Here is a 22784-nt window from a genome sequence, read left to right on the forward strand (position 1 = left end):
GCTTTCTATGTAGTCATTTAAGAATTCTTACTATTCAAGTTTTTTTCTTAATTATTAATTTTCTATCTTTCTTATCTACATGTCTATACTGGTAAATACTAATACACATGATTAGAAACCAAGATTTTAAATTTTCTTTTCCTAAGTCTAAAAAAAGGGCATTACAGTAAAAAACCAAAACAGTTCACAACCATGTCTGACGTCTGGAAGCTTTTTCCAAGCTCTGCCATCACTAAAGAAAGAAAACCTGCACTCCCTGGCACAGGAGCGCAGCTGAAGTCTCTGGCAGCTGCTCCTGTCCTGAATGAAGGGCGGCTCCTGGACGCTAAGATTGGCGGGAGACTCTGCTCACCTGCAACACCACTCTCAGCTCACTCAGTGCAGAGAGGAGCACAACTGCTGGACGGCTTCAGGTCAGCAGGGCACTGCTATGCCTGGGACACTGCACCAGCTCACACCTCCCTCCCTTCTCGCTTTGTTCACATACTGTGGGGAGGGGTGAGCAGCCAGCTGCTGTGATTCCACCTAAGGATCTGAACTGAAAAGCACAGCTCAGGAACTACAGTAAAGCTGTGGGGCTGCATTGTAACATTTATCTCAATGAACACCTAACAAACTGACCAAATCAAGAGGCCTACCAGTCCTCCCAAAGGAGAATCAACTACAAGTACAGCCTACATTCACAGCACATTCAAGCTAACGACTCTTAGGTCTTGGTAAATACCTCATTAGAGAATATCCAAGGATAATGAGTGTATAAATCTAGTAGTAACACAGTCACCAGAGGACGTTTTCTTATTGGAAATCAGAACAGAAGCATGGGAAAAGCTTCTACATTTGCAACAGGTTACTCCCAAGGGAGCAGTGCGCCCATAAGCTGAATACATCAGGAAGGACCTTCCCTTCCCTTCACAGTCAGTTCTTAATCCCAGCCACAGGAAATGGGAAGTGAGAAGATGGAGCAGTGCTCACATGCTCAGAAGTTGAACCAAGGAACTCATGCACTGGTCTCTAAGACATGTTCACTTATTTACATCTTAAATATAAGCTGAATAAGATAGATATTAGATAAGACAATACAAGCCTTTATCTTTTTCTTCTCCTTTTTTTTTAAGTCAAAGAGTAAGATAAAATGTCTAGAAGAGACCATGAAACACTTTGAAAAGTCATCTCATTTTTAAAGAAGCCAATTTATAATATCAGGAAAAAAATCAGAAAAATGATAATTTTCTTCACTATGATCATTCTGAGCTTTTCATTTGTTACTACCTGATTAGCCAAGCTTAGTGAACAGACGCCCCTGCGAAAACATAGCTGTCATTCTTGAAAAATAATTTATACATTTTTTTCCAATTTGGATTATTTCTATTTTTACTTTATCTGAATGTAATACAGTTTAAAGAAACTGTATTAAACTGTGTTAAAAGAAACTGTAAAATCAAATAGGAAATTATAATTTGCATATACAAGTTTCTTAAGTGAAGGAATCATATACTTGAAGCTGTAAAAATATTTTAGTTGTCCAAATTTATATTTATGGTCATTTAAACGCCTGGTAAGGCTTTAAATCAGGTAAATGTCAATAAAATAAGATTGTAGGTATTATAAGAAATGTCAAATGGATCTACGAAAAGATCTTCACTATCCTAAAACTAAAGTAGGTTTAGCCTAATTCTTCTTGTGTTATGATGTTAATTTGGTCCTCTGTCCCCCAGTTGGCTCTGATTGGTAAAAAAAGATGCCAGCAGCCAATGGCTGGGAAGGACAGAGTCGGAACTTTTAGGATTCCTGGGCTTGGGAGAGAGATAGGAAGAAGGAATCTGCATGAGAGAGGCTTGGGACAGACCAACCATGTAAGAATTCAGGTAAGTGGCTCTAATGGTCACTTCTGCAACTGAGCCTTGAGTAGCAGAGATGCAAGCAGAGATAAAATATAGATTTTTAAATGATGTTAACTCTAGTATACCAGAGGGGAATGTTTGCTAGCCCAGAAGATTAGAAGTGCCTTTGAGCTAGCCAAGGCATATCAAAATTAACAAGAGAGAGAGAGAGAGAGAGAGAGAGAGAGAGAGAGAGAGAGAGAGAGAGAGAGAGAGAATATGAATATGAATGTGTGTGTGCTTGCCTGCCTGCCTGCCTGTCTGTCTGTCTGTCTGCACACATCATTTGGAAATCCAGATAGCTCTTGGGCAGGTGCATGCACGTGACCTGTCGGGAGCACAGGGTGGGTTAACTAATTCACCAGTGGCTAGAGATACAAATTCAGGTATAGAGAATTCTATTTATGCTCAGCAATTAGTAGAAATTACAAGTCCCAGAGGTTAAGCTAACCATCTTTCATCAGCAAGTATCCTCTTACACAAGAACATGGCCCACTGAATTAACTGACCAGGGTATAAATGTGCTTAGAGACTGAAGTGGCAGGCAGGGAGCTCTTCTACATACATGCTGTGGCTGTTAGCTGGGTTGTGGGACGCCTAGTTGTGGGAGACGGTGTGACTCTGACTCTTTGTTTCGTCCCTGGTACTCTCTTCCTCCTGTTGGGCTACCTTGTCCAACTTCAGTGTGAGGGCTTTTGCCTTTTATTGTTGTATTTTGCTTTCCTTGTTTGGTTGTTGTCTCTTGAAGGCCTGCTCTTTTCTGATGGGAGACAGAGGGAGAGTGGATCTGGAGGAGAGGGGGACTGGGAGCAGCTGGGAGGAGCAGAGGAAGGAAAGTGTCCTCTTGCCTTCCCTACTTCATTATATTCACAGGAGTGGCTCCCAGGAGGACAGATGGTCCGATTCCTAAGAAGCTGTTGGAAGCTTACTATCCTTTCTATGTAGTGCATCAGCTAGAAGTTACTAATTAATTTAACACTAACACACTGGCCTCATGCAGAATGCCTTGATTTTGTTTGTGGTGGTTAAGGATGGAGAACCCAGGCCTTGAGTGGGCTGGCCTCTCCTATTCGGTTTAATTTAAGATGTAAATAGAACATTTCTTAAAAACCATGCATGAATTCCTTGGTTCAATTTCTGATTATGGTGAGCATTGCTCCATCTTCTCACTTCCGCTTTCCTATGGCTAGGATTGAGGATTGACTGTGAAGGGAATGGAAGGTGCTGCCTGATGTGCTGGCCAATTGCTCTACCATTAAGCCGAATCTGCAGCCCCCAATGCCCTGTGCTTCTCCAACCTAAATGCAAATGAAGTACAAATACAATCCTTTTCACTGACATTGAGCAATGATACAAAGGTGAGAATAGCAGCCATCCTCTAATTTTTCACTCAGACCTCTGAGGCCACTCTCCCCACAATGCACCATGCTTTTCTAGGCCTGACCCACACCTCCCGCTCATGAGAAATGAATGGTTAGCAACAAAAAATAGCATGAAAATTCTCAAGTAAATTAAGATGGATGCTATAATGGGAAGGAGTTGGAGGAGCTCGTAAACTCCATTCATAGGAGGTACTGGGGACTGGAGGCAGAGGCAACAAGACAGATAAGCAGCATACAATCCAGAGGAAACAAGGATGACCCCTTCTTATTGGCACAGTATGACCTGACAGAGCCATAAATGTGTCCACTCCCACTCTCCTCTTTCCTGTCTACAATTATGTCCAGGGCTGAGGACAAAGAGCCAGAGTGCAAAGAAGAAGGAGCAGGATGACAAAGCAATCCACATTAGGGTTAAGACTAGGAAGACTTAGATGTGACAAAGAAAGTAGGAAGGAGGGTTGACTACGGTTCCGGATGGGTATGTAGGGAGAATAAAGTAAGAAAGGCTCACCGACTTCCTTCCCTCTTACGAGCCTATGGTAGTTTGAATAAGAATGGCCTCCAGAGGCTCACAGATTTGAATGCCTAGTCGTGGGGAGTGGTGCTCTTTGAAAAGGAGGTGTAGCCTCCCGGTTGGAGGAAATGTGTCACTGGGGGTGGGCTTTGAGGTTTTAAAAGTCCACACCAGGCCCGGGGTCTCTACCTGCAGATCAGGATCTAACTCTCAACTACTTTTCCAGCACTACGCCTGCCATGCTTCCTGCCACTGAAAATAATGGACCCTCTGAAACTGTAAGGAAGCCCTTAATTAAATGAACTTCCTTCTCTTATAAAAGTTGCCATGGTCATATTGTGTCCCCACAGCAACGGAACAGTGACTTAAGACAAAGCCTGTCTTTTCAGAGGGTCACCAGGAAGCATTTTGCTAAATGCTAAATAAACACAAGATGGTTTTTGCCATAACTCTGACTAAGGCTGTCCCTTATAGCCAAACAGGATTCTCCAAAATCTCTGCACTTCAAGAGGCCGGTCAAAGCCTACCTGAACGGCACTCTGGGACTCCCTCTGTCCACTGGACAACTACTTGGTCTCACAAGATCAACTCAGTTTTTCTTCCTACTACATTAAGCTATGAGCAAAGGTGGGGCAGAATGACAGGTTCTATCTCTTGGATGATGTGTGTGCAGTGGCCTCTGGGTCCCTGATTCCATTTCTGTCTGGAGAAAGGAAAATTGGGTCATCACACATTCCAAAGATAACCTAGAGTTAAAAACAAACAGTCAAGCAAACAAACAAGAAAAAAAAAAAAAAAAACAAAGATGGCAAGCTGTGTTTGCTATTATGGAATTGTAGCTCCACAGGGTGCATGACACATGTTAATTCTTGAATTAAATCACAAGAAAGATATGAGTCAATAAACATACCAGAATCAAGAGCTGAGGAGATCAAGCATTGATTTCAGTAAGCAGCCATTCCACAGACTTGAAAACAGCAAGAAGAAACATGTAACATGGCTGTCTGTTCTGTCACTTTGTTTTGAAAAGGAAAAAATGTAAATAGAGGCTAAAACAAAGGGGCTCAGAAATGGGGAAGGTCACAGCCCCGTCCTACAGACAAGTCCTATGTTGTCATATGACCAATAATTGCTAAGTTTCTGTATGTATGGCTCAGCTGAGTGTGCAGAGGACAGCATATACAGAAAGATATTAAAGTCAATTAGACATCACACTTGAGAGGTACTCTAATGGAAAAGAAGCGGGTTTCCCGATCAAAATGGGGTACGGACAGGAAAGCTCAGCAAGAGAACAGGCTCAGTAACTGCTGAAGAAATCAGGGCATAAACTGTTCACCTTATCCTAGTGCCCAATCAAAACAATCTGATGGCGCATTCAAACAACAACCCATTGCTCACGAGCAAAACGTCATTTTCAATGTATTGCCAACCAAATGCAGAACAATAAATGCTATTTTCTCTTTATGTGGCTCATTCCTCTACAAAAGCACCTATTGTCATGTTATCAAAATATGTGCATTCCATATTTTAAGCAACTGCTAAATTCAAATTTGTGTGAAAACCATAAAAAACAAAACAAAACAAAAAACCAACAACAAAACAAAACAAAAAACCTTACTCCCATGAATTCCAGTGCTGACACTGATAAATACTAAAACCATTTGTTACACAAGCAAATATATCACAGGGAAACTCTCCAAAGGGAACGAGGGAACAAGGAAGGAAGAGAGGGAAAAGGGAGGAAAACAGAAAGTGAAAAAAAAATGGTGAGAGAGGATAGAGAGAAAGAAAGGGAGAAAGGGGCAGGGAAAAACTCAGAGGATCCAAGAAGAAAGGAAGACAGGGAGGGGGGGAAATGTGTCTAGTCTCTTAATTAACATGCATCAAAACTACTGTACCATACACACACTGTCGTCTACTAATATCTGCTGCTAAACACAGTGTCTGTGAAGAAAATGGAAAAGCAGATGTCCTGCACCCTGTTCTACCTGTTATAGCCCCATTACTCACTCTATATAACCATCATCTGGAACACGAACACACACACACACACACACACACACACACACACACACACACACACACACACACACTGAGAAAAATCTTAAGAATTTTTATTTTCTATCTTCCATTGACTCAGATTTCTGCTGAAGAAGTTCATCCCTAGCTGCTCAAGTCTCTACACAGATCACATACTTAAATTCCCAATACATTTCATAGTGCCATGATCAACAAGAACAGATGGCAACATCATCCAAAATAGAGGTGAGGTATAGAGATGAGCATAAAGATACAACATTTGTTTCCATGTCCAAACATAATAGATGATATCTATTGAATATTAAATTATCGTGAGGGTATTTGCAGTAACTAAGTTCACAAGAATGTGAATTTTAGCTGAAAATTCACTAAATCTTTTTATAAATGAAATCAATTTATAAACTTCTAGGTTTATCTTCACCAAATTAATAATCTAATAATGGTATATTGGTTCATCTTCTCACTGAAATCACGAGGGTCTGACACTTTTTACATACTGGCTGTGCACTGAGAACTTGGGAGAACATGCGTATCTCGCACACAGTAAGAGGATAGTGTACTGGAACAAGCTCAGTAAGCCTTGACAAAGGCTTCCACATTCCTGTGCCTAAGACGTTAAGAGACAATGATCCAAATCTACAGGATAACCAGGGGCAAAGGCTTAAGATAGTAAGAGTTGGGAATTACCAAATATTGGTTCAGATGTGCCCAAGGAGGGAGAGCTATGATAAGCCTAGTATCTTTCCAAATAGCTATGCTGGGATATAATTCAGTATCACAATTCAGAAAGGTCTATGAAACAATGGTCAGTTTTCAAGAAGGATCTGAAACAAACAATGGGCTGGTTAAAATTTATCTTACTCCAACTCTAATAATATTGCCTTTGAACTGGCATTCTCAGAGTTTCCAAAACTGGTAGATAAGAGCTATCACTTTCCCCATGGTCCCAACCCCTTCTCTCATCTTGTTTTATTTATTTCTTTGTTTCATGCTGAAGACTAAACCCAGGACTTCAGGCATGCTTTAAGCACATTCTACTTCTTAGTAAATTCTCAGCCTCTTCTAACCTCTACTGAGTTATCTATTTTATTTACTGAGTTTCACATAAAACGTTTACAAAAAAAGGAACTCACGCTCTGAAAACCACTGACTACAACAAAGAAAGCACAGATAAAAGTCAAAACCCAGCCTTTCAGGGGGCAGCTCTATCATATCGATGGAATCCCCACTCTTGGGTAATCTCAATTTGTACTCTCCATGGGAAATATACCTCTAAGGAACCATGCATTTCTTAATTTAGCCACATGATCTGACCAATAAAGTGAGATCACAAGATAATAGACATCTTTCTCAAATCAAGCAACACAGCCATGACTTCTACATCCTATCCAGCTTTAAATAACCAAATGTCATCACTATGGGCTTTTAATTGCTTAATAAAGCACAATATGATATCAAAAGGGAACTTTCCCACCAAAGTCACTTCTGCCACTATCCCATAAAGGCTTTAAAGCAATATGTAAGGCATAAATATAAACAGTAAAATAAACACACTCCCTCAGTGATTACTGACCATCAATGTCCACCAAGACCATTTACCGATGGAACTTTTAACAGAAGTGTTGGCAGTTGCCAGAGTGTTGGAGAACAAGCCAAAGTGTACTTTTACCATCCCTGACTTCCAACCTTAAAATTCTCCTGTGGAGGAAGGAGGAAGGGTCGCAAGACTCAGGAACCTGAGATGAACTTAGACTCAGGAAGCTCCTGAAGCTCTCAGATGTATAAGCATCCCGCCTACACACTCCCATCCTAGGGTTATACAACAGTCAAGCAAACAGAGCCAATGGGAGGTTCCTGCTGGCTTTGCCATACACGAGTTGTAGAGGGAACTCAAGAAATGGAGCTCTCCTGAGTCATCGCCCACTCGGAGCTGGGGCTTTCAGTGATATGGATGCCTCGGAGTCACTAAAGCTTCTCCTATAAGGAATCCCTCCCCTATGATCCCTGTGAGCAGCACTAAAGAACTCAGTGGTTCACTGAGCTACACTTAGGTAGAGCTGTTATTCTACTCTGCCACCGGAGTCCTAGCTGGTGTAAATAAATTGTTCTCTTCTTCCTAGGAAAAGTCACGCAACTCTGGGAGTGAATACTGTTTGCCTGGCTTGGCACCCCTTTGAGCAGCCAGATGTGGCTCATGAAAAAGCAAGGGCCACCCAGAGCCTGTCAGAACTGAAGCACCACCTCCAGTCACAGACACAGATGTGCCCTTGCTCACCCTGGGATTAAGCCAGGTCAACTGGAGCAAGATGATCCCACAGAGACCATCAGGGACGAAGTAAAGCAGAGAAACCAAGGATAGGTCAGTGGATGGCTCATGGACAAGGACTGAATTAGAATGCCAACTCTGCCCCACTGCTGGACCCAACAAAGGTTATTTATGTCTTTTATATTTTCTTTATTCTATATTTCTATATTGTATTTGCTCTGTGTGTATGTGTTGGGGGTGTACACAAGTCAGAGGAAATGAACTAAGAAGGCCATCAGTTTGGTAGTAGGAGCTTTTCTTGCTAAGCTATCTCACCTGCCCAACAGGCTCTCCTAACAAAAGAACTGATACAAGTGATGAAATCTTTTCATGGTGCTCTGGACCTGGGATAATATTTCTTTTTTTTAGATATTCTTAGCCATCCAAGAAACTGGTACTTGCTTAGAATAGAGAGCAGGCTTTTAGGGATGATGTCTAACTTCTGTAAAATGGTTCATTTATATAAAGCTAACCCTCAAGTACCTTAAAAGCATCTGGAAGAACAGTAAAGAGTGCAGTTAGGGAGTTTAAATGAAAGCTCCTTGTTGAGTGGCAAATGGCACTTTCAGGAGCCATAAAGTTGTTGGTTAAAAAAAATCAGTATTAGGAGTTGGGCTTCCTTTTTGTCAGTTATTAGTCAGGGAGGCCCTGAGCCCCACAAGCCATAAAAGCTACTGTCACTGCTATTGGTTGCATAGTAGAACTAGAACTATGCTGATGACACCACTACCTTTGCCTGAGACATGAACTGGAATGGAGTCCTTTCGCCACTGGCTTACTTTTGTGGTACAGGAAGGTACTACATAGGTTGCTAGGGGCTAAGTGACACTGACAGTGTTACTGAGTTATGGAGCCAGCAGCATGTTGGGTAAGATGTGCTGACTGGTGTGAGACTACATTCTACAACCATCATGGGTAGAACCACCTGCCTTCTGATTGGATTCAAGGCCCTCTGCACGAGAGTGAACATAATCTGCTACTATATCCTATGGCAAAAACACATGACTGGAGAGGTAATAGGCCCCAGTGTGAGGTGGGGAAAACTTGTTTTGTTAAATAGATATGCTGTGCCTATCAAACTGCCTTAATAGCATTTGTATTTATAACCACAGGTTACTGCTACTGTTGTCAGCCTAGGTAAATCATGAAGAGAAACTTCTTTCTTATAATGGGCAGTGTTTAGTGCAGATTCATAGCCAGTCAAGCTCCTGAGAGTAGATGACTGTTGCTGTAGCCTAATCTTCAGTGGGTAGATGGAAGAAAATAATCAGATATATCTATTACCCCTTCCACATCTCAGAGAATATGGCACTGTTAACAGAAAGCAGAAACATTGAAACAGAGGAAAAGGTAGAGCACTGTGTATTGATTTCCTTCAAACTTAAGTATTTCCAACTCAGAAAAGGAGGGAGGTTAAGATGCAGAAAAAAAAAATGAAATGCAAAAGGCCCAGGAAACTCCTGAAACTTAGAAGACTCACATAGCCCTGAGGGGGTAGGGGTATGGGAAGCATATACAAACAGTAACAACTGCTCTTCCAGCAAGCTGAACTGCCTGAATACTAGAGGTGCAGCTTTCCTAAGTGCACGGCCCAAGTTCTCCTACCCCTCTGAGTAATCTCACATCTTGTCCCTGTAAGTAATTCCAATAAACACACTAGTTCTCTCACCCTGGATTGGAGCCTTTCTTTCATCTGCCATTAGTGCTCTTCTTGGGGTAAATGTTTATATATCCCTGGAAAAGTTATTCATACCACACCTGTACCATCCCCACCAAGGGCAGACCTACCTAACCAGCAGATGGTAGGGAAGGGCTGAGCTGTAGGGAACCTTGTCCTTCCCACTAAACATCTAGGTTCCAGTTCAAGAACACTGGGTTCAATATACAAATATCAAAGATCAAGTGGCCAGTCCTGAATTAAAAATAATTGAATTAATAAAACAGAACAAGCAAAGGAGCAGAGTTGAGGATAAGAAAAAACTGAAACATATCAGGCAAATCAGCAACAAAAAGAAAACCTTTGCGTCCCTAACATACACTGTCACACCACTGGCAGTCTGGTACAGGCGTCCAACCTAAATAAATAGCCCGTTTTCCTGATTAGCCCAGAAAGCTCCCCAAGCAGCGGGGTGAGACACCATCATCATCCCCACACTCTCTGGGCATGCAGTACTTACTGTAGAAAGGCCAAGCTGGATGATTCATATCTGTCTTCCTTCTCACAGTAGCAAGGGGTGCTGGCTACCATATACAAGTGTCAGTCTGAGTTACTGTATGACACCAAACTTGCTCTTTTTCATCTCCTCCCAAATCCCAGGGTATGCCTTGTCTTCTGATTCTGATTACCTACATCTTGGTGGCATTAGGTGTTTCTCCCAGACATCAATTTCTCTAACGTTATCTAAGAAACTTAATCATAATAGACTGAGTCCAAACCTTGAGATTTACCTACTGCAACCAACTCTTGTGGACAGCTATGCAGAGAAACCAACTTTTCTTATAGGACAATGAGTTCATGTTTATTTCCATCTGTGACTACCCTGCTATCAAGAAAAATAGGCCATTCACCTCAAAATCCACTGCAGTGCTATTCACATCCACAGATAAAAACAACTTGCACATCCAACTTCTAAGAAGTAGATTAAAAAGAATCCAGCGTGTTCACACTATGGAACACAACAAAATGGAGCCCTGGCCATGAAGACTCTGTGAGAGCTGCAAGGCAGCCAGCCAGCTGTGTAGGCAAACTGCACAGTTTCATTTGTGGAGCCTGAAACATGCTTCTCTCAGAAGCTAAGAACACAGTAGTGGGTACTGGAATGGTGGACAAAGAGAGCTACGGGTAAATGCTAATAAATGGTTATTACAACAATAAGAACTTCTCATATGTTATTTTGATGCATAAGAATTAATATTTGAATAGAGAATGTGCAGTATATTTCAAGAAACAAATTTGTATCCACCATAAAAAAAAATGATAAATTTGGGGTAATTGATGGGTAATTGATATTTTTAACTGAACTTAAGCACTGCACTGTGTGTGTGTGTGAGAGAGAGAGAGAGAGAGAGAGAGAGAGAGAGAGAGAGAAAGAGAGAACCTCATTATGACTGCTGAGAGAGAGAGAGAGAGAGAGAGAGAGAAAGAGAGAACCTCATTATGACTGCTTTGTTTTTATGAATCTCTACTAGCATTTTTTAATTTAAAAAATTTAATGTGACATTAAATAAATGTCATTTGTAGAGAATACTAATCAACGTCAAGAATGAAGGAATACTCAGTTAAGAGATGACAGCTGCCCTCTATTTACAATACTTTAGGAGACCTCGCTGCCAACAAGGACTTCCCCTGGCATGGGTTGACAGGCAAATAGTATTATTTACATTCACTAGCAAGAAATAGGTCTTTGCCCACTGTGTGTAATTAAAGCTTAGAGATTAAACTGTTCACATCTGAATGAACATATCAGGAACGGTGTAAAGACACATTTTATACACTCCTTGTTGAATCAAAACATGAAAAGAAATTCACAGTCCACTTTTGCACAGCTATTCCAAGTAAATTTTGAAGATAATTTGTAGGGTAGATTTAAATACAGCAATCCTTCTCCATAGTATCAAAATACATGTTCAAATGCTAGCTAGCACTGGGCTATCTCAGGAAATGTCTCTCCGTTAACAACAATGAAAAGTTATTCACTGTGTGACTGTCTCTCTTTAACTACGACATACAAAGTCTAACACGTCCTCACCCACTCATCCCTTCTATATAATCATACTTGTCAGGGTGCTCTGTGTGCCTACATGATGACTTGTGACAAAAGACTATGTCTCTCTAAAGGAATACATGGTTAAAACTCCAAAGTAGGTGACATCTATCATTCACCAACCAGTACCAATGTATATTGATCCAAAATGACTTATTCTTCCAGTATTAATGAAGTCATGGAATCCAATGACATTCCCTGATCTGTCAAGTTATGCCTTACTGTTATCTTCTCATGCTCCAAGCTGCTATGTGTGCTCAATTACTTAAAGGAGTACACAAACAGTTCAGGTAGGAGGTGTGCATTTGACAGCTACAAGTGTAGGTTCCATAATCATCTCTGAGAACACAAGCTGCGCATTCATGTTAGCACTGCAAATGTAGCCCTCAAAGGAGTCACTAGTATTATAATAGTATCTATTTTATATATTGTGAGTGTTGGACAACAATACAATATTTTCAATCTCAAAACTTGATTAGCTATTATACAACCCCAATTATGATCAAATTAGTCACTGAGAAATGTCATAATGAAGTACTTTCTTTGTCCTTAAAGTCTTTTACTTATTTTAAAGTTCATCCACATGGGTAAATAACATATAGTACTGATCACTACAGATGAAGTACATACAACATTAAGGAAAAAAATCCGTAGTAATCTTTAAAGTATTTTTCCCTCACATGTGGGAGGATTTAGAACGTGTGCTGTCCATGAAGTTTCCCCTCTACCCTGACAACTGAAGTTGGATGCCAACACAGAGAGACAGAGCATAAGAATAGCAGAACACTCGGCAGAAGCTCCTAAACCCAATGACTTTCTCCTCTTACAGTACAGGAGCAAAGATAACAATAAATAAACCATTCCAAATTCTAAGAAGCACATTTTGTTTTAATGGATACTCTAGAGCAGAGGTCCTACTCTGTATTTTTAGAGGTATATCCTACCAAGAGCATGTTTCTCTTCATACTGTAAAAATATGGTGGAAACCAAGAAACTGGAGAGAAACATAAAATGTTTCCTCAACACTAATTTAACATTATCCTGACATGACCCAGCAGTGAGGAAAACACTGAACCTGGAGACAAAACACCTTCAAGATGCTGCTGCAAGAGGCCTCAGATAGCATGAAAATAGTAGGAGACAGACCCACTCCTCGGAGTCACCCTGCAAGCCATTTTAACATATTCAAAATAGAGAGTAATAAGATTAAATTAGACTATCTGCAAAGCCACTCTCGACTGTTATAAACCGAGATGTTATTTGTGCTCATGGGTATTTTGAGTTTAGTGAGAGTATGGCTGTATTTTTTTTTCTTTTAAGATTGCCCCCAAATTGCTGATGTGCCTTCAGTATCTTAAACAGAACATAATGCTTTTTAAACATTTGAACAAAGTACAGTTATGCAAATCCATTAAGAGCAAGATGAACACTGTCAGTTCATCACAGGTACACAGAGGCTTGCTAGGTATGATTTAGACAAAACCTCCACTTCTGGCCTTCTTTAGGGGAAGAAGATACATGAACAAATTAAATGGCACAACACAGTTAGGACAGAAGGTGACAGTATTATCACAAGGTACACATTTAGATACAACCTTAAACCAGGGAACAGGGCAGTACTGAGTCGAGATGGAGTAAACCAAGAGAAGCCGAGCCGGTCAGGACGGAGTAAGGTTGAGGTTAGTGGTAACAGCATGTGTGTGGTCTCCAGGAGACCCTCAGTAAGACTGCTGTTAGCCCTAGCCCCGCACCTTGCCCAGCCCAGTGCTGCTTCTTCCTCCAGCTCCCGCCTGGCTCAGAGCAGCACTGCCCTGCTCCCAGGGGTGCAGTGGCCCAGCCTGAACTCACCTTGGCAGTGAAGGGGCCAGAAGTTTAAAACCTGTTAATGCATCATGGCAAAAATGTAATGAACACACATACTTCACACACTCACATTCCAGAGCAAGAAAACACACAATTAGTAAGACAACCTTTACACAAACACCCTCGGGGAAAGCAGACAGAATGTTTAACACTCATCATTACCACAAAGGTAAGAACAGAGCAGTGGTTGCTGCACCACGAAATGTCAGCTAATGGATTAAAGTACCAAAAGTAATCATGGCATCACCTACTTTAACTGCCATTATCTGCCCACTTGGTTTGTGGACCATTTTGTTGACAGAACCATAAGCTCCTCGTCCAATTTCTCCAAGGTCTTTCAAGTCCTCTGCAGTGAAATCCCAGTGTTGTTCAGGGGAGATCTTCAGTTTTCCTGATGACTCAATGCTGTGTGTTCTCAGTCTCTCTCTGTTAAAATATTGGGAAGCAATTTTTCCACATTTTAAATAGGTTTTAACTTTTTTTCTTTTAGCTAGCACTGAGTATGCTGTGGGAACACTCATCCGCTCCTAAGGACACAAGCAGCCTGACCCCAGTTCTGGAGCTGTTTGTGCCATCTTGCTTTATACACAGTGAATTTTAATAGAATGCATTAGAAGGCACAGCTTCAAAGACATTCATACAACCCAATCTCCTTTGGCTGATGAAACTATCAGTTTTGATTACTCAATAGCAGACCCTTTCCAAGCCTTCAAAACTCTATTCCCTCAAGAGCCCCAGAACTGAGATTTCATCTCTACAAACGCTTACCCTATTACACCCTCTAGCTGGTAAAGCTGTTTCCAAAGTTTGCTGTACCTGAGAATAGCCTGACCAACTGTTTAAACTCCAGAACCCAGGAGCAGCCTACAGCAATTAAAGCAGAGCATATGGGATAAGTTGGAAAGCAACATTTCTAGTATCCTCGGTGGTTTTAGTTTTACATGGGAATGAGTACTTTAATATACTGTCCTGTTATTGTTTATACTGTACTAAAGTGGGGAACAGTTAAAGAGCCAGTTACAGAGGAATCTGCCCTGTCTTTTCAAAGCTCCAGCCTCTGTTCAACAGCAGGAGTAATGAATGGGCTTAAAAGGGAGTTGGTTACTCACAGAAAATGCAGAGGTCACTTTGCATTAAATATCACACCCAAATCCCAGCAGAGTAAACAGACTTTTCTCTCTTCTCTCCCTCTCCCTATATGTGAGAATAAACTATGTCAAACTAGAAAGTGCAACACCCATGAAGAGACCTAGGAATATCAACTAGTTTTCAATTTCATATTAAGTTACAAAAATCTGTTTCAAAGTCCAGTCTTGTGATAAGAGCCAGGATGGTTTACAGCTTAGTTATCTATTTTGTTCTTGAAGAACTCTGGAATGTCTCCTGAAATTTGTAGAACTGTTTTGTGTCGATAGTTCTAAGGGCCTCAAAACTTTAGAATGCTAGAATTTCTCTTCCCCCAAATCTATCTTTACTAATGTTGATAATAAGCAGGACTCAAGGGTACAGTTAAAAGCTTAATATATTTTATCTCATGACTTAGGGAAGCTGTGCTCCAAACAGGAGTTTCTCATGCTGCAAGCTTGAGAGTTCTCAGTCAGTAGCTTCCACTTACACAAGCGCTTTTCGCTTTCACCCTGCCTTGGCACATCTAGCTTCCAATGACAGAAGCCCAGCAACCAGGCCCAAGTGATCACTTTAGTCCTGATGAAGCCAGCACTGATCTCTGAAGACAGAAAAGATATTCAAGTGATAATAAAGAGATTTTTCTCAGTAATCTTTCTCCTGAAATAGAGTAAGCCAGGAAATACTCTAACATAAAGAAATTCCATTTATAATCACTAAGTGATACCATCCCCATGACTCATTTTAATCATCAATGAAATATAGCACTGGCCTAACAGTGAAGGTATCTAGAAAAAGTTAATTGAAATTACTTGTAAATTAGAAGCAATATTTTAAATATTTGAGGGTCCTAATAGTCACTACATGGTTCCCACCTTCTTCCCCTCCTGGCCTCATACTATTTTCATCTTTCTCCTTTTGGAGAGAAGAATCTGTGACTTGTTCTGACAAAACACAATATGGTAACGATCAATGGGATACCACTTCATGACTGCATAATGTCACATGCATACGCTACCATTCTTGAGAACGGAAATAAATGCAGCACTCTTACATGAAAGCTTTATATAAAAGCATGGAATAGCAAAAGACACGATGCTCTCTACTGTTAAGGGCAAATTTTAGCATTATGGAATCTCACTGCTAATAGTTTAGGTTACTTTAGCCAGCGGTCTAGCTTTGAGAGTAACCCTTATTTTCTTTTGGAAAGTGAACAGTTAAATAGCTAAGAAATAAAAACTGTCTTACTGAACTAATAAAAATGCCCAAAATTGAGTAAGGCATCAGATATTCAACTTTGTGAACATACTACAAAGTCACAGAGAACATGTCATGGTTACAACATCGCCACAGCATGTCATTGACTCATACTGGGCCTCAAACCTTTCCAGGAAAACTGAACCACTTTCTGAGCGTCCACTTCAACAACCCAACCTTAATGGCTTCCAAAGGATGATAAATTAGTATAGCACTAGCTAGGCAGCCTTCCTGAACCCAAACATGAACTCTCACTGGCAATCAATTTCTGGTCTAAACTACTTTAGGAGCTAGGGTAGTTTGAATGAAAACAGCCTCCAGAGCTGCAAACAAGCAGTTGCATGTTTGAGTCCCATTTGGTGGGACTTTTAAAGACGAATTAGAAGGTATGGCCTTGGAATAAAGTATGGCCTTATTGGAGGAGTTGTATCACTAGGAGTGAGGTTTCAAAAGCTCAAACCAGGCCCAGGCTTTCTGCCTCCTGCCTATGAATCAGGAGGTGAGTAGCTCTTAGACACATCTCCAGCACCGTGCCTGCCTCCCTGTCTCCACTTCTTCCACCACGATGGTCATGGACCAACCCTCTGAGACTGTAAGCCAACCCCCAGGTAATGCCTTACTTTATGAGTTGCTTTGGTCATGGAGTTTCATTACAGCAATGGAATAGTATAAGACAGGGGCCTAGGAAACAAAACCTACAAACAAAAGAAGACACATCTATTGAAAAGCTTGACCAGGGGGATGGCATCAAGGCTCAGTGGGTTAAGAGACTTGCTGCCACGTCCAACCATCTGGGTTCAATTCCTAGATTATACATAGGAAGGAGAGAACTGACCCTCACAGGTTATGTGCTCTGACCTCAAAAAGTATGCTGCGGCAGATATGCATGTATATGTATACACACACACAGACACACATATGTACACATATTCATACAATAACAAAAAATGGCATAAGTAGAAGACAAAACAAAACATTGAAGATATAATAACACAGAAAATGTGTTAAGTTTATATTTTATGACTGCACTCTTGAAGAAGAAAAAACTTCCTAAGATAACCCTTCTTTTGAGAAAAAAATAGAAGCAACAACTATTCCATAAAAAAAAAAAAACCAAAACAAAAAACCCCAAAAATCTCCCCAATAGCTTTCATTTCTTGTCACAGTTTTCTATGAAATGTCTTCAGTGAATAATCTATACTATCTAATCTATACATTAGCCAGAGTATGTGGCTGATATAACCACCATATTGGCCAATACCCATTCTCCTTTCCATCTTCCTACATAAGACAGCAATGCTGTATGTCCTGACTGTTTATAAACTAAATTGTATTCCATCTCAAAAATCACATACCAAAGATCCCTGGTGTGACTGTACTGAAGATAGGTCCTTAGAGATAATTGAGGTTAAAGGAAGGTTAGTAAAGATGGGACCTACTCCAAGACCAGTGCTCTTGTAAGAGAAGACATTAGAGAGCTTGCTGCATTACCACATGCACAAAGAAAAGAGGTCCTATGAACAGCCAATGAGACGTTGGTAACAGGAAGCCATGAGAAAAGAGCTCGCAATGGAACCTATCTTCCTAGTAACTATATCTTAGACTCTCTAGCCTCCACAATTGTGGGAAATTAGTTTCTGTTGTTTGAGCCACACTGTCAATGGTTTGGTTTTAGTTCTCAAAAGGGGCTAATCTAAGATACCAACAGTACTTGCAGTTAGAAGTGGCAAATAGGAATACAGCACTGAAAAGGAAATAAGTCGGCAGGAAAGTTCAGTGAGCATAAAGTGGCTGGCCAACAATAACCCTAAACATCTTCAAACCCACAGCAATTCTAGTCAAAAGCTCTGCTTTAAAAATAGTTCTTGATTACTTAAAGATATAAATCCTAAATCTAATAATTCTTGGTTCCTAAAAGGAACACATATACACTCACATAGTGAAAAATTGACACAACTATGTGTGCATACAAAAGAAATGTATGTTTATAAAAGTAACCTCCTATGGGGCACGCAAGATTTTAAATAGGACATTTGATATAGGGCTTTAATCCATTTAATATAGGCTTTATTATTAAAAAGCATCAATGTATAGAGATTAAAATTTCAACTCTTAGACTTACCTTGCCACATTAAAATCTGCAAACTGGCACATCTGAACTGATGTCTCTTCTGCTTATTTAGCTTTTGGGCAGATATGACCAAATTTTCCATTTACCGACACTGCATCTATGTTAGCTGTCATCTTCTCACTGACCACACAAACCTACAATTTCCTAACACCTAGAGACTTTAAAAACAAATAACTGTCTGTGACATTATCTTCCAGACCCTTAATCAGACCAAACCCTGAGGAAAGCTGTATTTCTATTCCACCTGTCTGGCAAAGCAGCATGGGGCTTTCCATATGGGTAGGTAGATTCCATGTTGTTTCCTGTGTAGGTGGGTAGACTTCCCATTGCTTGCTTTGTTTTAAACAGTGACACAACCAAGGAGGTGATAAATGGCTCCAGCAGTACTCAAACCTTCACATCTGCACTGTTAACACAGTGGTGTCTACTTTGCAAACTCAGCAGCAAACAGGTTCCTGAGCCACTCCTATCCAACCACACACCTTAAGCCAAAACCCTTTGACAAGGCTGCAAGAGTAGAGAAAAGGAAAAGCTCATTCACAATTCAGAAAGAAAACACACTTTCTATTTGTATTTTTCTATACTGTATGCATCAATTACAAAAACTATTTTACAAATTCCACCAAAACATTCTAACTCAGCAGTCATTAGTAATAGTTTCATTTTGGTCAGGGCTAAAAAGCATGCTTACATTGACTTGGCAGGAACAGCAACACCCACCAGTCAAGAGTCTAACTTAAACTGGTACTAAGATTAAGTGACATTTTCTGTCTCTTTTGAATCAGGTTCTATATAGACTCACTTTGTCTCAAATTCTTGCCTCAGCCTCACAGGTGCTGGGGTTTCAGTCACACACGACCAGTGCTGGCTCAAGATATACTTCATTGTGTCACTGTTGGACTTCAACAATCTGTGCCTGTTGAGTAATAAGAAGCATTTCTTGTTCTACTGCCTGAAAGAGCACCAATGAGACCTGCTAGTCCAAGTAGTCTGCTTTGTCATTGCTGCTCTGCCCAACAAGCTCTTTATCTAGAGTAGTGGTTCTCAACCTGTGGGTTGCAACCCCCTTGCGGGTCGAACGATTCATACAGGGGTGGCCTAGGACCATTAGAAACCACCGATATTTACATTATCATTCATAACAGTAGCAAAATTAGTTATAAAGTAGCAATAATAATAATTTCATGGTTGGGGTCACCACAACACTGTATTAAAGGGCTGCAGCATTAGGAAACTTGAGAACTCTCTAGAACCATAAATTCCATCCACCAGAAATGTTTCACAGGCTTGTTTACCTTCTCAATGAATTCAAAAATGTAAAAAATAAATTCGGTTATTTATGTTTTTAAATCAATTATTTCCCTCCAGTTCCTGGTACCTGCTGTGTCTGAGTGTGCATGCTGCATGTAACGTGGTCTCTCACTACCAATGTTTCCAGATTCCTAGGAATTACTCTCCTTCATGTGACATTATGTTCAGTAATACTACTGCTCATTCAATCAAATCTAGTCTCACATTTTAGCTTCTCAGCCCTTTCTTACAAGTAACATTTCATTTTAAAAATTGTTTTGATTTATTTATATTAGTACTTTGGCTGTGTGTATGTGCACCATGTACATGTCTGGGGCCCACAGAGGCCAGAAGAGGGTGTCAATCCCCTAAATCTTCAGTTATGGACAATTATGAGTTATTTTGGGGGTGCTAGGAACTGAATCCAGGTCTTCTGCAAGAGCAACAAGGGCTGTTAATCACTGAGCCATCTTTCTAACCCCTATAAATTAACTTCTTTTCATTTTAAAGAGAATTAGTCCTGGCTAGGGATGGGTGAAGGAAACTATTTGAATCCTGAGAAATGTTACTCAGAGATAGCCTTCCTAACATCAGCCAAGATGTTTTCTCCTCTTACAAATCCTATTTCCTTATCTGTGTCTGTGCGGCACCAAGTTTCCCATTCTAGAGTATAGAGAGAAGAATGACTTCACAGCAGAGAAGACAGACACAAGATACAATCTTAAGATACTAGGCATCAGGCATAGATGGTAGCAGGCCCCAAGAGAAAAGAAAAATGCAACTGTCCCTAGCTCCTGCCTGGAGAGCTCAGACTACTGCAGGGAAAGGGGATCCAGGAAGGTTTGTCAACATCCTTGTGTTAAGAACATTGGGAGTGTGGAGAGATCATGGCAACTGGACTCAACAAGGCAGGGTACACATAAAAAGCATCCAGCAGTCATGCAAGCCTCTCTCTATTTTGTATCATTGCATGTGGGAGATGCCACAGGCTGATGAGGCAGACACCCAGAGCCTAGTATAGTGATGCTAATATCCACAGCTCCAGTGCAAATCCTCTCACCCCAGTCTGCTTGCTCTTCACTACTGAACTTTTAATTGACAGCAGAGGACTCTAAAACCTAAGTCCTGGTCTTATTGCTACTACAATCTTCTACTTCTACCCATAATGCTTTATTCATGATGACCTCATTTCCCAGATAAGGTATGCCCTTAAGGAGAAGAACTGATGTTGTTTGTTTGTTTGTTTAGTGGGGAGGAAAGGATAAAAGGGAACCTGAGGCCACCTTTCCACAGGCCTGAGGAGAAAACTTGGGTAGAATTTTTATTTTGGTAGCATCTTAACTAGCACAGCTGCCAATAGGAGTCAGCATGAGAACCAGGTATGTTGATACACACCAGGAAGCCAGCACCCTGGGAGCTGAGGCAGAAGGATCACAGATTCCAAGCCAGTATAGAACATTCTATAAGACCTGTCAAAGGGAGGGTAAAGAGTTCAGCATAACTGTGATCAGTGATAAAGCATCTTAACTTAATCCCACATATACAATAAGCCTGACATATTTGTGATTCCAAAAATACAACTGTTATTGCATTCAAGAAAATTTTTGTATTTCTAGAAAACTACTTAAGCTTATGCATACAATTCAACCATATGCACAAATGTTTTGGTAAAGTAAAAAAAAAAAATATTCCCATGGCCTCCTACATCTCAACTTGGCATCCAATATGAACATATTTATAGACTAAAGAATTCAACTAGAAAAGAAACAAGACTTCATTTGGTCTTTTTTCTCTGGGAAACTCTCCCTGGAAATCCTGGACTGGAATTCATGTTCCTCCACTGCATCTCTGAATGGAATCAGAACACAACAGCCCTTAGCAGACAGATGATCAAAAGTATGGTGTGCTTGTTTAGTACTTCCTTGCTTTTAGTAAATACTAATTTGGATCTACTGTTTTGCTTAATTTTTATGATCATCTCCACAGAGGATCACTTCCACAACTCTATCAGGGGTTCCATTCTTTAGTAATCAGATGATGCTATGGGCACTAGCCCATCAAATTAAAATTGGGTTTCTCTCTAAGACAGCATCCACACTGGAACCACTTGTTTTCTGTTTGATTCTTCACCACACATACATCCCTTTTCAAACATGGACTCAAAGGTAATGACTGAGATTTCTAGGTACTACAAGGACAGATATTAACACCATGACTGTGGCTCACAATGTCCTCATAAATGACGAATGAGACACTGCAGACCTTCCATCCTCAGCTGGCTCTTTAGACACTCCAGGACAAACATCCCAGCAAAACCAAGCCTCAGGCAACTGCACTGCCATGTTCCTTCCACGCCGCCATCTACTGTTTGCTTACTTGGTGCTTCTTCTGAATCAGTTTGTTTCCAGTGGCATAGCCATGAGTCTCATTCCTCATAACTCAGATTCTTGCTTTGGTTCCAATCATTTTCATTAAAACTCCAAATGTGTTTGTTACTGTTTGGAGTTTGAAAGCTGAGAGCTGAGGAGAGACATGAAGAGATGAGACGAGGACAAGATGAAGATCCTGGCGCTGTCTTCCTAAGTCCCTGTGAATTCCGGTACTCTCCCTCTCCAGCGTCCTAGTGCTCAGCCCAATGCCTCAACACCACATGGCCATGCTCTATGGCTTACATGGCCCCATACTTGAAGACTGAGTTCAGTATCTTTCCCAATAGTCGAAATCTCCTGCAAAATGTGTTCTGCACAAGTTTCCAAAGGAAGCTGGCCAGCAACTGACTAGCCTTAACACAGAATGTGGTGTAAGAAAACAAAACCCGGTTTTTGAATAATCTCCTATAACCCCAAAATATGTCTATCCAGAACCACAGAATGAAACCTTATCTTTACAATCTTATTTCAGACCTCAGAAAGAGATCACCTTGATTAAGATAGGTCCAAAATAGTAGGATCACTAGGCATGGTGGCACTGGGCAGGAAGGGGACCTACAGGTTTGGGGCCAGCCTGGTCTACATAACAAGTTCTAGGCCAACCTAAGACCCTTTCTTAAAATTAAAAAAAAAAGGAATCTCACTATTCATGCACATGGATGATTTTTCAAACATGATGGCTCTCCTTTACGAAAACACGGAGAGAAAAATGAAAGGTGGTAATCAAAGATAAAGGAAGAAATTATAATGCCACTGAGACAAGGCCAGAAACACTCAATATCACCACGAGGAGCAGAGAGGGAG

The 22784-nt window shown here is 40.7% G+C and overlaps 1 protein-coding gene across 6 annotated transcripts in view; it reads right to left on the reverse strand.

Moving 5' to 3' along the window:
* The window catches only part of Map2k4 (mitogen-activated protein kinase kinase 4), a 96441-nt gene that overhangs the window by 30388 nt on the left and 43269 nt on the right, over positions 1–22784 (reverse strand). For 3 of the 6 annotated variants that reach the window (XM_032913392.1, XM_032913393.1, XM_032913397.1), the window contains one exon: positions 14000–14174. The exons of 1 other annotated variant lie outside the window; for it this stretch is intronic. In XM_032913392.1, coding sequence (XP_032769283.1) covers positions 14000–14174 — 175 coding nt within the window. Of the gene's footprint in view, positions 1–13999; positions 14175–21927; positions 22072–22784 lie in introns of all 6 variants that reach the window. 2 more of the 6 variants (XM_032913395.1, XM_032913394.1) reach the window with 1 other exon arrangement.

Source organism: Rattus rattus, chromosome 9 (assembly GCF_011064425.1).
Source record: "Rattus rattus isolate New Zealand chromosome 9, Rrattus_CSIRO_v1, whole genome shotgun sequence".
NCBI classification, from domain to species: Eukaryota; Metazoa; Chordata; class Mammalia; order Rodentia; family Muridae; genus Rattus; species Rattus rattus.